Here is a 17,160-nt window from a genome sequence, read left to right as displayed (position 1 = left end):
GGTGTCTGTCATTGAGTCAACTGAATTCAATACCACAACCAGAAATTTGATCAACTCATGAAATATATGTTTGTATGATAATTATTATATTCTTAATATTAGTAGATGATAAAAATTTATACAATTTTTAAAATATTTTATTGTATTCAAAATACCAGCCTACAAATATTTTTGATCTGCAATTCAAATCTGAACCGCGTGATCTGGAGTCACCATTTTTGGTAGCTGCTCAGCTGATATAATTGTTACAACTTTTGTTGATAGATAGCGCAATCGGCAGTGCCAATCAGACGACCGGTTTTCAGGTTTTAGATTTAGGTTATGTTGTTAGGAAACATTGTCACCAATATGTAAGTTATTAAAATGATTTTATTTGCAGTTTCTATAAAAAAATGTAGATGGAGGAAAAATGTTGTGTACATCACGAGTGAAAAATACTTTTTCTCCCTCAGGAATATTGTTGCCCTCGGCTTCGCCTCGGGCTTCAAACTTTTCCCTCAGGGAGAAAAAGTCGTACTTTTCACTCTAGATATACAAATAACTATTGTCGTTCCCACTAATGTTTTATGGGGTTTTTAGAAGTTCCCGTTTTTCTGTGTCACCCTTTAAGCGAGTGCTTCCCTTTATTATGTTATTGTAGATAGATTTGTATTGAAATAATGGATGAATATTATTTGTGATTTGCTTTAGGAAGGAGGATCCTAAAAGCAAGACGGTCGCGTGTATGTAGATCAGCTCCCGATGTAGGCCTACCACGTCCCCGGGCAACGAAAGATAATTTTCTATTCAAATTAATTTGTCATTTGATTTGCTTTTCAGTATTTTTTCTCATTTTTGACAGTTGAATTCGATTATTTTTCAATTACTTGGGTGGCCGTTTGTTTAGTGTAAGATCAGCCTGAATTTTATTCGTTTGAAAATAAGACATCATTTTATTTTTGTATTTCATTTATTTGTTTTATCTCCACAAAATGAGATGAACCACATTCTAACAAACAAGGGTTTGGATTCAGTCATAGAGAAAGGATATGCCATGGTTTGTAGAATTCATTCAGTTTTGTATCAAATTATGGTGTTGTGTATCAAGTTGAGAGAATACTGTATCATATTGTGGTGATACTGTATCATTTATGGTGATATGCTATGGTAAAGGACCGTTATGTTGCGAATTTCTTCTCCGATTACTGTCGACAGGGGCGCGACAGTCGAGACCGATGACATTCGAGGCCTACGACCGTAGAGCACTGTTTTACAGTCCTCTACGGTCGTAGGCCTCGACTGTCGGGAGTGTACGAAAATTAGAGTGGCCTCAACTGTCGCCTTACGCAGGCGACATTTGAGGCCTCTTTTTCAGGAGTCCTCTACCGTCGCTGGCCTCGAATGTCGCCGGTCTCTACCGTCGCTGGTCTCGACTGTCGCAGGACTCTTCTGTCGTTTGCCTCGTTTGACATCGACTCACTGTCGACTACCGTCTATTATCAGTGTGTTATTGGGAGTGTCAGAGTGTTATAAGGGCACAGTATGAGAGACTACCAGCGTCACATAGCTTCACCAAAAACAACTACTAGGACTATCGGCTTCAGTTAACACTCACATTTGCAACATAACGCTCCAACACCATGGCATATCACCACAAATGATACAGTATCATATCAACCTGATACACAACACCATAATTTGATACAAAACTTCCAAACTGAATGAATTCTACAAACCATATCTTCTTGTGTTATTATTTTCTATATGATTTAATCTAATTTGATATAAAATACACTGTGCAAACGGCCCCTTAGTCAAGGTATTAAATTGATTTAACGGTTTAGATTTTTCACTAAATGTTGTTTTTCATCGAATTCTTACTCCGTCCGTAATCATAATATAATATCCGTCCAATCGACGTTTGTTTTGAGATATGTTTTTCAATATTTTTGCTAATTTTTTATAGATTAAGCTAGATTCCTATGTTTTTCAATATTTTAGACAATTTTTAGTTTAAACTGGATTCCGTCACATCCGTATCAGTTAACGTCTCGGGTACAGTGAAAATATAATTCCTATGCGTTTTAGTGGGAACATTCACACTCTGCCCGGCCAAGCTAGTGTGAAAAGTCCTATTAAAACATGAGGGAATAATATTTATATTACACTGACTGATTTAGGTTAGGCCCACACCAGTTAGTCAAGACAAGACAAGACATGATCAGTCACAATACTTGACATAGTTGCTTATGAAGACATGTCTAATTGCAATGACTAATCAGTGTGTGTTGCGTCATAAGCAACTATGTGAAGTATTGTGACTAAACGTGTCTGATCATGTCTTGTCTTGACTAAATAGTGTGTGCCTAGCCTTACACTTATATCATAGAGAAACAATAGCATAAGTAGATATCCCATGGTATAGGGCGTTTATGTCTCAACTTTCACTGTTAACTCAAGCCAATATTTGATGTAGTTCTTTCCTATGCAGCTGTGTGACGCTGGTAGTCTCTCAAATTGTAGTCTCAATTTTTTGGTAGAGAGTTAGTGGGGAGGATATTTTTAATATTCTTTCCGAAGAATGGACATTGATATGTCCAAAGCTCCGCCAATTTATGTAGATGCATAACAATTTAATTATTATATTACAAATTGCTTTTTCATATCATATACAGTTCAATAATTATTTTCTTAGTCTATATTATGTAAATTCATCTATAATTTTGCTGTATTGTAAGCTATTGTATATAAGTGTATAAGCCAGTATATATTGTAATCTACATAAATAAAGTACTCAATCAATCAATCAAATTGTGCCGTTCATACACTCCTACCCCAACAAAACAGTAAAAATTGACAGTAATCGGCTTGAGATAACAGTAAAAGCTGCGACATAAATTCCCTATAGGCCTACCATGGGATATCTAATTATGCTATTGTTTCTCTATGCTTATATCTGACTGATTACACTGACTGATAGGCTATTTATTTATATATTTGTTATATATTAAAATATTTTCACTAGACCGGACACGAGACACTGAGATATGTGGGAATATCAGTTAATTTATTTAGTGAGCTTTCAAAGGGCGTGCCGGTCTCCGAGCTCGGGATTTAGCTTAAGCTCTAGACTTTAAACAGCTGGAGTCAGAAAAATGGCTTTCCGAAACGGGGCCTAGTCGCAGTAGATAGTTGCAGCAAAATAAATCTTTATTTTCTCATTTCTATAACCAGTAATTCTGTGAACAGTAGACCTCACGCAGTATTCTCATCCACAAGTACCTGATTGAAACTATAGACCTTATGAAAATACAGCAATAGACTGGCTTCTCCACACATCTGTGTAATCACTTGTCAGCTGATTTATGATGAATAATTCTGTAGTCTGATTTTTACTCTAATATTGGCGTATGAAGGAGGCTCCTTTTTCCTTTTATACTAGTAGTTCTGTGAACAGTAGACCTCACGCAGTATTCTCATCCACAAGTACCTGATTGAAACTATAGACCTTATGAAAATACAGCAATAGACTGGCTTCTCCACACATCTGTGTAATCACTTGTCAGCTGATTTATGATGAATAATTCTGTAGTCTGATTTTTACGGTAATATTGGCGTATGAAGGAGGCTCCTTTTTCCTTTTATATTACCCTTGAAATACAAAATTTCCAAAAACCTTGTTATATACGTCGACGCGCAATTAAAAAAAGGAACATACCTGTCAAATTCCATGAGAATCTATTACCGCGTTTCGCCGTAAATGCGCAACATATTAACATTTAAACATTAAGAGAAATGCCAAACCGTCGACTTGAATCTTAGACCTCTCTTCGCTCAGTCAATTAGAAACGTTTTTCCTAGACGAAATGAAGCATTCCTGAATAATTCAAAATAGCTGAAACTTTGTACTTTTTTCTCTTCGTTTTATTTTGTGTTCAATTTTCTAGTTTTTCGAAATTTGATTTAAACGTGGACTGCGACTGCGCACCGTTTCGGAAAGCCAATTTTCTGACTCCAGCTGTTCAAAGTCTAAAACTTGGCTAAATCCCGAGCTCGAAAACCGGTCCTTAATTAACTTATGTAACTGTTTTGCTTATTTAGTTAATTTTATACATTGTTAGGTAGCTTCTATTTTTTTCTCTCCAATTAATTTAGGTCTTTATTTAGAAATGGAGAGTTTGAGGGTGACATTTGGGGTGTCCCATTTATTTTGGAAAATTAGAAAAATATGAAAACATCTTGTGCCGGTTGTACAAACGCCAGTTAAATTCTAATCGTGATTAAATGTCACGATAACCAATCAGAGATGCCTTCTCTTGTGGCATTTAATCTGGATTAAGATTTGAGTGGATTTTGTGCAACCAGGCCCTTATGAGGAAGTTTTAGGTGAACGGTTGACAAAAATAAATATAATGAAAATTGATTAAATTAGATTAGGTTAAAATTGAATGCAGTAAATGTAATTCTATGTTGTATTGAAAATTGTTCAAGTAAGGTTTTGTTAAATTGAATAAATGGGATTAATAGAAATAAATGTCATAAGAGAATAGGTAAGATGCTAGAATATTGTCTATCTAATGATTCATTATAAATATTTAAAAAAAATACTGTAGTTATGTACTTGTATTCTTGAATATGCATTAATTTTTAATAGCCTTTTTAATTATTTTATATTAAAAGTTTTTCCCTGTTTTATTTCAATCCAAATGGAAATCATAGTTTAGTTCTAATTTCATTTTTGGCTAAAGGATTATAAATTAATTGTAATTGAAAAAATTAATAATAAATCAAATTGTTTTATGAAGTGATTGTAATTTTATAATAATAGAAAAACAATTATTAAATAAAAATGTAGTTAGGTACTTCTATTACTTGGGAAGAAATTTTAAGTAATTGATTTTTAATATACTTTTTAATGATTTTTTGTTAATTATTAATAAATGAAAATCTTAATCAAATGCTGTAAATCACCCCGACGACTTCTGCTACTGCAAATATTGACAACAGGGTTAACAGCTAGATAGATATTCGATGAGAACTACTATCCAAAAATTATTTGCCAGCCCAGGAATCGAACCCGGTACCTCCTAATTGCCAGTCAGGAATGCTTACCCTTACACCAACTGACAAAAGGGTAAGCATTCCTGACTGGCAATTAGGAGGTACCGGGTTCGATTCCCGGGCTGGCAAATAATTTTTGGATAGTAGTTCTCATCGAATATCTATCTAGCTGTTAACCCTGTTGTCAATATTTGCAGTAGCAGAAGTCTTCGGGGTGATTTACAGCATTTAATTAGGATTTTCATTTATTAATAATTATACATTTATTAGCATTTGAACAAATGCAATCTCTAATTTAATTCCATCTGTAGATTTTATGTTGAAAGTGTGTCCCTGTTTTATTTCAATACATTGGGAAATCATAGTTTAGTACAGTACTAATCTCATTTTTGGTTATAGAATTATGAGTTCATTGTAATTTGAAATAATAAATCAAATGATTTTATTGTAGCAATTTGATAATAATTTTTGATTAATTTTTTTGAACTTTGTTCGTCCTTTTTAATTTCCAAACCATAAAAAATCATAGTTATTGAATGTAGAATAATGATTTATTTTAGTCAATATACTTTAATGTTACCTAAATTTGGTCGTAGAGGATATTCTATCGATCCTTATAACCATAGAGAAAAGATAGCATAAGAAGATATGCCATGGTTTGTAGAATTCAATCAATGTTTGGAAGTTTTGTATCAGATTATGGTGTTGTGTATCGAGTTGAGATGATACTGTATCATATTGTGGTGATACTGTATAATTTATGGTAATATGTCAAGGACCGTTGCAAATGTGAGTGTTAACTGAAGCCGATAGTCCTAGTAGTTGTTTTTGGTGAAACTATGTGACGCTGGTAGTCTCTCATACTGTGCCCTTATTACACTCTTACACTCCCAACAACACACTAATAATAGACAGTGTATAGGGTGTCTATGTTGCAAATGTGAGTGTTAACTGAAGCCGATAGTCCTAGTAGTTGTTTTTGGTGAAACTATGTGACGCTGGTTGTCTCTCATACTGTGCCCTTTTTACACTAATAATAAACAGTAGTCGACAGTAATCAGAGAAGAAAAGTGCAAGATAACGTTCCTGTACTATGGCATATCAACATAAATGATACAGTATCACCACAATATGATACAGTATCATCTCAACTCGATACACAACACCATAATCTGATACAAACCTTCCAAACTTTGATTGAATTCTACAAACCATGGCATATCTTCTTCTGCGATCTCTTCTGTATGATTTTGTATATCTAAATAGACTTGGTAATTCTCTCTGCTTAATTTTTTTCGCCACACTGCACAGAAAGCAGATGTTTTCCAGTCCCTACGTAGATCTGAAATACATTGTTTGCAGACGAATCTCGTCTGACGTCAGAACAGGTTTCTTTCCGGCTAAGGCCGGATAGAGTACCCTTTCCGGCCGCTAAATTTCAAGTGTGCTAAAACAGCTGATCAACCAACTTTTCTTTATTTGAGTACATTATTCAATAATTAAAACATTTATAATAATATCTTATTTTCATTTGAAAGAATAAAAAAGTATAAACTGAACCTCCCACATAATTAAAAAATCTTTTAGGTTATTTGGACAAATCAGAATAAAAAATAAAAATACTTGAACAATATTGATATTCAGATTACCTCAGATTTGCTAGAGCTATGACTTTCCACTTTTGCTTTCGGAAGTGCTTAATAAACAATATTATTCTCATATATATATTGTTTATTTTTGTGTGTGGCGAAAAATAGCGTTCGCACCACGGGCAAAAATGTTTTTCCGACTCTCAATCTTTTCTAGTCCTCGGCGTACGGCCTCGGACTTGAAACCCGATTTCGAGCCGGAAAAGTCTCATTTTCGGCCCTAGGTGCGAAATATACTATTTCTTTCATAACTATTTATGAGTTGTGATGTTATTGATAACTAAATAAATAAATTGATTCATTTATTGAGGGATTAATAATATTTATCCGTCCAACATTATACTTATCTACTCCCTATAACAAAATTATTAGAGTTTCTTCTGTTTGTTATAAATAAATAGCAGGTAAACCGTGCTTCGCAAGGGTCTGATAGCATGACAAACTGTAAACTTGACTTACTGAAATTTTGAAGTATTTGAAATAGGACTATTACCATCCTCGGTAAATTAGGAATCTATATGCAAAATTTCAAGTTAATCAGTTGAGTAGTTGAGACGTGATGATGAGTCATTCGTGAATTTCCTATCCCGTATAACGGAATGACTTGTATCACAACTATCTACTACTAGCCGTCAGGCTCGCTTCGCTCGCCATATCCGTCTAGACAGGGGGCTCCGCCCCCTGGACCCCCGACTGGATCGTCCAAGAATGAGATCAGGAGGCTCGCTTCGCTCGCCTGCATTTTTATCATGTTAGGACAATCCAGTCAGGGGTTCAGACTAAACGTCTGGCTGAACGGATATGGCGAGCGAAGCGAGCCTAGTAATATAATATTCCCAGGATTGAAGTAGCAGTGCCCAATCAATTTTTCCGCGATAAATGCATTTAAATCTTCAACTTGGTGCCAACCTAACAAAGTCAACTCAACTTAATGCCAACCTGACAAAATTATTAATTTAGTTGCCAGTTAACAACTGTTTCGAAGAGGTACTCTCTCTAGATTATAGTTCTTTAGTAACATATGATATGGAAATTTCAATTATAATTAAGAGATTGGGAGAAGAAGAATATACATGCTAAAAGACGAACTTTAAACCCTTAAAAACAACCCTTAGAGTTGAAATATTGCCAAAAGATTTCTTAGTGCGCCTCTAAAGGGCCAACTGAACATACCTACCAAATTTGAACGTTTTTGGTCCGGTAGATTTTTAGTTATGCGAGTGAGTGAGTGAGTCAGTCAGTCAGTGAGTGAGTGCCATTTCGCTTTTATATATATAGATAGAAGGCAGCGATTGAAGACCACCGTTCTATAGTGAGGTCCACGTTATAATGGCAGTGGAGAAAGATAGGAGAACAGCCTTGCCACTGCCTTCTATATAGAGGATAACACTGGTGCATCTGATGTAATTTATTAAGGCTCAACTGACACTTAGGCGACTCAGGTGGAGAAGAGACTGGACTCTAGTGGAGAGCATGTGTTTCCAAATGGTGACACTCAGACCAGGATAACAATACCATTGCTAATCAAACACTGCCATTATAACGTGGACCTCACTATAGAGTCGAGTCTCTTCTCGACCTGAATCGCGTAAGAGTGAGTTGAGCCTAACTGTTTTTATTCTTGTTTAAAATTGTGTATTGCATCCTATTCATCCTGAAAATATATTTTTCAATTGAGATTAAATATTTTGTTTGATTGAATATAACTATTTCTAGATTTTTAAAAACCGATGTGGAGGTGGTAAAGGATAGCGCTATATGCTTTGTCGAATGATAGACTAGTAGTTCTGTGAACAGTAGACCTCACGCAAAGTGAAATGGCACTCACTCACTCACTCGCAGAACTAGAAATCTACCGGACCAAAAACGTTCAAATTTGGTAGGTATGTTCAGTTGGCCCTTTAGAGGCGCACTAAGAAATCTTTTGGCAATATTTTAACTCTAAGGGTTGTTTTTAAGGGTTTAAAGTTTGTCTTTTAGCATGTATATTCTTCTTCTCCCAATCTCTTAATTATAATTGAAATTTCCATATCATATGTTAATATAGAACTATAATCTAGATAGAGTACCTCTTCGAAACAGTTGTTAACTGGCAACTAAATTAATAATTTTGTCAGGTTGGCATTAAGTTGAGTTGACTTTGTTAGGTTGGCATCAAGTTGAAGATTTAAATGCATTTATCGCGGAGAAATTGATTAGGCACTGCTACTTCAATCCTGGGAATATTATATTACTAGCTGTCAGGCTCGCTTCGCTCGCCATATCCGTTTAGCCAGACGTTTAGTCTGGACCCCCGACTGGATTGTCCTAACATATGATAATAACGCTCAAATGAAAAATGCAGGCGAGCGAAGCGAGCCTGCTGATCTCACTCTTGGACGAACCAGTCGGGGGTCCAGGGGGCGGAGCCCCCTGGCTAGACGGATATGGCGAGCGAAGCGAGCCTGACGGCTAGTGATGAATAATTCTATAGTCTGATTTTTACTCTAATATTGGCGTATGAAGGAGGCTCCTTTTTCCTTTTATATTATCCTTGGAATGCAAAATTTCCAAAAAAAACCTCGTATATTATACCTCGACGCGCAATTAAAAAACGAACATACCTGTCAAATTTCATGAAAATCTATTACCGCGTTTCGCCGTAAATGCGCAACATATAAACATTTAAACATTAAGAGAAATGCCAAACCGTCGACTTGAATCTTAGACCTCACTTCGTTCGTCAATTAAGATGAAATATTTTGTTGATGAATTATTAACTCTACATTGTTAAAAGACAATCTGGCAACAGAGCAGAGTGAGAAAGAGATAGCGCAATCCGCTTTGTTGAATGATAGACAAGGATAACAATACCATTGCTAATCAAACACTGCCATTATAACGTGGACCTCTGTATAGGTCGACCTGAGTCGCCTAAGTGTGAGTTGAGCCTAACTGTTTTTATTCTTGTTTAAAATGATGTGTTGAATTCTGAAATAATATTTTTCAATTGAGATTAAATATTTTGTTTGATTGAATATAACTATTTCTAGATTTTTAAAAACCGATTTGGAGGTGGTAAAGGATAGCGCTATCTGCTTTGTGGAATGATAGACAAGGATAGCAACACCAATGTTAATGAAATATTACCATTATAACGTGGACACCTCACTATATAAATATTTTTTTATTTCCACTGACTATATAACGTGAATCTCTATACAATATATATATATATATAGCCTACTAACTCTGGAATATTTCCAGTGTAGAGTCTCAGGTCCTGTGAAATTTTTATCTATTTCGTTTATCATTTAATTTTCTAAAATTCCTCATCTTTATTTATTTCTCCCCGGTTTGTGTTAATCCATGATTGTTCAAAAAACAAATGTTTTTTGCTTTTAGACGGATATAGTGAAAAGCTAAAGGATGACCCCTACCAGACAGGTGAGTTATAAAAAATCTGAAATTTGAGTTTGGAATAGCCCTAGAATGGTGTTAGCGGATTTGAATTTGTAAATGAAAATTTGAGTTTAGAATAGCCCTGGAAAGGTGTTATTATCGAACATACAACATTATTTCTCTCCGGTTCTATAGTGAGGTCCACGTTTTAATGGCAGTGGAGAAAGATGGGAGAAAAACGTTGCCGAACATCTGTCTTGTCAATGCCTTCTATAGACGGTAGCTGATACAGGTTTATTGATACAATATCAACTGTTCAATCTCGTTCAAAATAGTCAATTATAGTACTTTATTAAGAAAGAAATTATATTTTTCAATAACTTCATAATAATTAAGATGAAATATTTTGTTAATTAATTATATTCCTACATTGTTGAAAGACGATTTGGCAACAGAGCAAAGCAAGGAAGAGATAGCACTATCCGCATTGTTGAATGATAGACAAGGATAGCAATACCATTGCTAATCAAACACTGCCAGTATAACGTGGACCTCACTATAGAATATTTTTGAATTTAGTGTCTTAGATGAAAAGATAGCATAAGAAAATATGCCATGGTTTGTAGATTTCATTCAAAGTTTGCAAGTTTTGTATCAAATTATGGTGTTGCGTATCAACTTGAGATGATACTGTATCATATTGTGTTGATACTGTATCATGTGTAGTGATATGCCATGGTGTTGGACCGTTATGTTGCAAATGTGAGTGTTAACTGAAGCCGATAGTCCTAGTAGTTGTTTTTGGTGAAGCTATGTGACGCTGGTAGTCTCTCATACTGTGCCCTTCTTACACTCCCAACAACACACTAATAATAGACAGTAGTCGACAGTAATCGGAGAAGAAATTTGCAACATAACAATCCTTTACCATGGCGTATCTTCTTATGCTATCTTTTCTCTAGGATGGTGTAAATAGCAACCAAGATATTAGTGGTTCCTATTTCCATCCTTAGCGAGGTCCACGTTATAATGGCAGTGTTTGATTAGCATTGGTGTTGCTATCCTTGTCTATCATTCGACAAAGCAGATAGTGCTATCCTTTCCTAGCTCAGCACTGTTGCCACATCTTTTCTCAACAATAACAATATATACAATCTCAATTATCAAGAAAATTTATTGTTGAATCATTGAAAAATATATTTTTCCTACAGTTACGTTGAAAAGTGGCCATTGCTGCACTGATTACAGAACGCAAAGAATCACTTTTCCGCTCTAGTGTGGGAAAAATTTTTCTGCACTCCAGATTTGCAACATGGCAACACAAAATACTTAGTAGGTTATATGGAGCAACAGTGCAGCAAAATCAAAATGAAGTTGGTAACAGTGACTGCTGTGGCTGCTATAGTGAGCAGAGGTGCAACGAAGCACAACGAGCACACCATTCATTATATATTATAACCAACGACAACATTTTTATTCAATTTGACAATAAATTAAGGTTTTTATCAATAATAAAATTACACAGAAAAACATTTGATGCATTTCAGGCAATTCTACCCATAATTACCCACTTTTCATATTCAATGGTAACTGTAGGAAAAATTTAATGTGAAATACGTGCGCAAAGTTCCTCTGCTGCACTCAAGAAACCATTCCGCATAAACGTTTCTTTCGGTGCAGCAAACTGTCACTTTGCGCACTAGTTGCACAAATAACTATTCCCCACAAATATTTATTTGTTTATTCATACATTTACAATAACAATATATATAATCCCAATTATCAAGAAAATTTATTGTTGAATCATTGAAAAATATATTTTCCCCACAAATATTTAGGACACTGATTTAATAACATTGGAAGATAAAATAATAATATAGTCCTTGTGCTATTTTTCATCCAAATTAAATTTATAGGTGACAAAGTCCAAGATAAGGTTAGAATTTCATGTGTACAATTTTTATAAAATTTTAGTCCAAAATAAACATGAAAACTTTAAATTTATAATAAAGTATAATATTGATAATTTTAAACAAGAATGAACAGTTAATATTACATGAGATATACCGGGATCAGTTATCTTCCATAGAAGGCAGAGAGAGAATCGACAACGATGTTCTCTTATCTTCCTCCACTTATTATACATGAATAAAGAAATCTAATCTAATCCACTGCCATTATAACGTGGACCTCGCTACAGTGGAAGAATGTGTTGCTGCCTCTCTAATATGTATATATTTGCCAAATAGAATCAGAGTAAGTTGAGGATTTTGAAGTCCAAGATAAGGTTAGAATTTCATGTGTACAATTTTTATAAAATTTTAGTCCAAAATAAACATGAAAACTTTAAATTTATAATAAAGTATAATATTGATAATTTTAAACAAGAATGAACAGTTAATATTACATGAGATATACCGGGATCAGTTATCTTCCATAGAAGGCAGAGAGAGAATCGACAACGATGTTCTCTTATCTTTCTCCACTTATTATACATGAATAAAGAAATCTAATCTAATCCACTGCCATTATAACGTGGACCTCGCTACAGTGGAAGAATGTGTTGCTGCCTCTCTAATATGTATATATTTGCTTAATAGAATCAGAGTAAGTTGAGGATTTTGAATGTGGTCATATAGTTAGATGCATGTTAAGGTGCGTACAGAATTACGCGCCGCGAACACGATCAGTTCAATTTTCATCAGCTGATTACATATATAAAAAGCTTGGCATCAGCTGATTAAGGCTGTGCAAAAGCTAGAAAAAACTTTCTACTCGTGATATTTTTCAAAGTTTTTCGATTTGTATATCATGAAGCTATCAAAATGAAAAAGGTTTCTCTGGAAAACATTTTTTTTTCGATCATTACTTTTTTAGATATAAGCGCCTAAAGTTTTCATTTTTGGGACAGAGCATTTCAAATTAGATAAGAGATAAATCCATGAGATTTAGAGGATAGATTCTTAATGGTATTGTTGATTTAATAAAACAAACATTTTCTGAAAATATCAATTTTTGAGAAAGTTATTTAATTTACTAAAAATGACCAAAAATAACTTTTAGTTGAGTTATTTTTGGTCATTCTTGGTGAATTGAATAAATTTCTAAAAAAATCAATATTTTCAGAAAATTTTTGTTTTATTAAATCAACAATACCATTAAGTATCTATCCTCTAAATCTCATGGATTTATCTCTTACCTAATTTGAAATGCTCTGTCCCAAAAATGAAAACTTTAGGCGCTTATATCTAAAAAAGTAATGATCGAAAAAAAATGTTTTCCAGAGAAACCTTTTTCATTTTGATAGCTTCATGATATACAAATCAAAAAATATCACGAGTAGAAAGTTTTTTCTAGCCTTTGCACAGCTGATGCCAAGCTTTTTATATATGTAATCAGCTGATCGGAATTTTTTTTTCCAGAGAAACCCTTTTTAATTTTGATAGCTTCAGGATATACAACTTTGGAAAATAGAAAATTTATTTTTAGCCTATGCACAGCCTTGAAAGTGAATTGCTATAGAGAGAGAGGTCCAGGTTATAATGACAGTTTGATTAGCAATGGTATTGTTATCCTAGTCTATCATTCAACAAAGCGGATAGCATTATCTCTTTCTCGCATTGCTCTGTTGCCAGATCGTCTTTTAACAATGTAGAATTAATAATTAACAAAATATTTCATATTAATTATGAAAATTCTTTATGAAACTATTGAAAAACATAATTTTACTACAACTGCACGTAAAGAAAGAATTTACATACTCAATTCTCCTCGTCAAACAGCTTATTTCTGAGGATAATCTACTTTTTCGCTCGCTAACCATCCGCGCATGCGCAGTAGATTTTCTTTACGCTCGCTGATCATTCGCGCATGCGCAGAATAGGTTCTTTATGCACGCTAATCAGCTGATGGTAAGCAGCTCGCCAAAAAGTCAGATCTTAACCTAAACCTAAAGAGTCGGTAATTGTAACTCCACCGATATAAGTAATTTAACAGGTTTGGGCAGTTGTAGAAAAAAATGTGTATGTAATTCGCGCATAATGCTTCTTTATTGCTCTTGCAAGATTATCACGCTTCGCTTTGCGTCGCGTGATAACTGTTTTGCGCGAGCGATAAAGTCACGCATTACGATCTTAATACATAAATAGCAATTTTTGCTTAGTAAAGTATAATTGATTATTTTAAACTAGAATGAACAGTTAACATTACATCAATAAACCTGTATCAGCTACCGTCTACAGAAGGCATTGACAAAACAGAGGATCGGCATCGTTTTTCTCCTATCTTTCTCAATTGCCATTATAACGTGGACCTCACTATAGTGTTCACGGCGCGTTAATCTGTACGCACATGTATATTACAGTCGCCACCTGATTAGCATTGGTGTTGCTATCCTTGTCTGTTATTAGACAAAGCAGATAGCTCTATCCTCTACTACCTCCGCACTGTTTCCAAATCGTGTGTGTTATATGAAGGAACAGAATGAAGTATGAAACTTTTGAAAGTTTTTTTTTCAGAAACTAATTGAAACTTTATAATATTTTAACTAGTTGAAAACTTGAACAGTTTTTGTAGTATTTGTCATCTACTCCAATGATTATGCTTCTAGGACTTGGCAATAAAACTTTATAAAATTAACTAGTTAACTATTCAACATGACCTAGCCCCAACCTTGACCTGAATCAACCCTACCTAACCTTAACCTCGGCCTGACAACCTCAATCAGTTGACAGACTTGACCTAACCAAACTAACCCTACTCTTGAAACGTTACTATAAAACGTTATAGTCTTATTAGTATATCCAATTTTAACTAGTTTCAAACTCAACTAGTTTTTGCAGTATTTGTAATTTATTTCAACGATTCCGCTTCTAGGATTTAGCAATGAAACTTTTCAATTTTAACTAGTTGAAAACTCAACTAGTTTTTGTATTATTTAGTTGTAATAAAAGTAGTATATTAGAAGTACTAAATAAATTTAGTAGTACAGTATTTGTAATATTTACTTGATCGATTCCGCTTCTATAATTTCGTGATGAAGATATCCAATTTCAACTAGTTTTTTGTAGTATTTGTAATTTACTTTGCTAAATAATATTATTTAGCAAGGAAGCTTTCTAATTTCTACTAGTTTTTGTAATTTTTGCTAGTTTTAATTTTAACTAGTTTTTTTGTAGTATTTGTAATAATAATTTGTCTATTCACTTTGTTTCACGAGTACACAATGGCTTGTCTGTAGCACACACTCATGTAGGTATTATCTGATAATGAATAATTCATCATTCATCATCATCAAATGAATAATTCATCATCATCAAATGGATAATTTATCATCAAGGGAATAATTTATCATTATCATCAACATATGAATCAAATCATCTCATCATTTTATAATAGAGAAAAATAAAATAAGAAGATTTCTCATTCAAAGTTTGCAAGTTTTGTATCAAATTATGGTGTTGTGTATCAAGTTGAGATGATACTGTATCATATTGTGGTGATACTGTATCATTATATGTCATGATAAAGGGCCGTTATGTTGCAAATGTGAGTGTTAACTGAAGCCGATAGTCCTAGTAGTTGTTTTTGGTGAAGCTATGTGACGCTGGTAGTCTCTCATACTGTGCCCTTCTTACACTCTTACACTCCCAACAACACACTGATAATAGACAGTGTATAGGGTGTCTATGTTGCAAATGTGAGTGTTAACTGAAGCCGATAGTCCTAGTAGTTGTTTTTGGTGGAGCTATGTGACGCTGGTAGTCTCTCATACTGTGCCCTTCTTACACTCTTACACTCCCAACAACACACTGATAATAGACAGTGTATAGGGTGTCTATGTTGCAAATGTGAGTGTTAACTGAAGCCGATAGTCCTAGTAGTTGTTTTTGGTGAAGCTATGTGACGCTGGTAGTCTCTCATACTGTGCCCTTCTTACACTCTTACACTCCCAACAACACACTAATAATAGACAGTGTATAGGGTGTCTATGTTGCAAATGTGAGTGTTACTGAAGCCGATAGTCCTAGTAGTTGTTTTTGGTGGAGCTATGTGACGCTGGTAGTCTCTCATACTGTGCCCTTCTTACACTCTTACACTCCCAACAACACACTGATAATAGACAGTGTATAGGGTGTCTATGTTGCAAATGTGAGTGTTAACTGAAGCCGATAGTCCTAGTAGTTGTTTTTGGTGAAGCTATGTGACGCTGGTAGTCTCTCATACTGTGCCCTTCTTACACTCTTACACTCCCAACAACACACTAATAATAGACAGTGTATAGGGTGTCTATGTTGCAAATGTGAGTGTTAACTGAAGCCGATAGTCCTAGTAGTTGTTTTTGGTGAAGCTATGTGACGCTGGTAGTCTCTCATACTGTGCCCTTCTTACACTCTTACACTCCCAACAACACACTGATAATAGACAGTAGTCGACACTCGACAGTAATTGGAGAAGACATTTGCAACATAACGGTCCTGTACCATGGCATATCAACATAAATGATACAGTATCACCAAAATATGATACAGTATCATCTCAACTTGCAACATGAACGACCTATACCATGGGATATCTTCCAATCTTATTTTTCCTCTATGATTGAACTTATAGTTATTAATCATAAGTCAAAGATAACCTGAATAATTATAGGTTATGTCATAGAGAGTTCAAACTCCATTCATGAAATCTTGAGAGTTTTTGAATAGGTAATATCATAGAGAAACAATAGTGTAAGTAGATATCCCATGGTATAGGGCGTTTATGTCGCAACTTTTACTGTTATCTCAAGCCGATTACTGTTGATTATAGTCGATTTTTACTGTTTTGACCGGGTGAGAGTGTATGAACGGCACAATATGAGAGACTACCAGCGTCATAAAGCTTCACAGGGAAAAACTACGTGGACTATCAGCTTGAAATAACAGTAAAAGTTGCGTCATAAACGCCCTATACCATGGGATATCTACTATGGTAATACCTTTTAGTAAATTCATTTGCTTTAGTTATATTGGTTCCAAACGAGCATTGCTTTGTATCAGATAAGCAGAATCCCTCCAGTCATTTAGCGTTATCGTTTAACTCTGCAACA

General features: G+C 34.5%; 1 protein-coding gene across 8 annotated transcripts in view; it reads left to right on the top strand.

The window, feature by feature from the left end:
- Nucleotides 1-17,160, top strand: part of LOC111054963 (heterogeneous nuclear ribonucleoprotein 27C) — an 80,096-nt gene that overhangs the window by 60,168 nt on the left and 2,768 nt on the right. For 4 of the 8 annotated variants that reach the window (XM_039435969.1, XM_039435968.1, XM_039435973.1 and 1 more), the window contains one exon: nucleotides 10,074-10,115. The exons of the other annotated variants lie outside the window; for them this stretch is intronic. In XM_039435969.1, the coding sequence (XP_039291903.1) occupies nucleotides 10,074-10,115 (42 nt within the window). The remainder of the gene's footprint in view (nucleotides 1-10,073; nucleotides 10,116-17,160) is intronic. 8 annotated transcript variants of the gene reach the window in all.

Source organism: Nilaparvata lugens, chromosome 9 (assembly GCF_014356525.2).
Source record: "Nilaparvata lugens isolate BPH chromosome 9, ASM1435652v1, whole genome shotgun sequence".
Lineage (NCBI taxonomy): Eukaryota > Metazoa > Arthropoda > Insecta > Hemiptera > Delphacidae > Nilaparvata > Nilaparvata lugens.
This window is presented reverse-complemented; position numbering and strand designations above follow the sequence as displayed.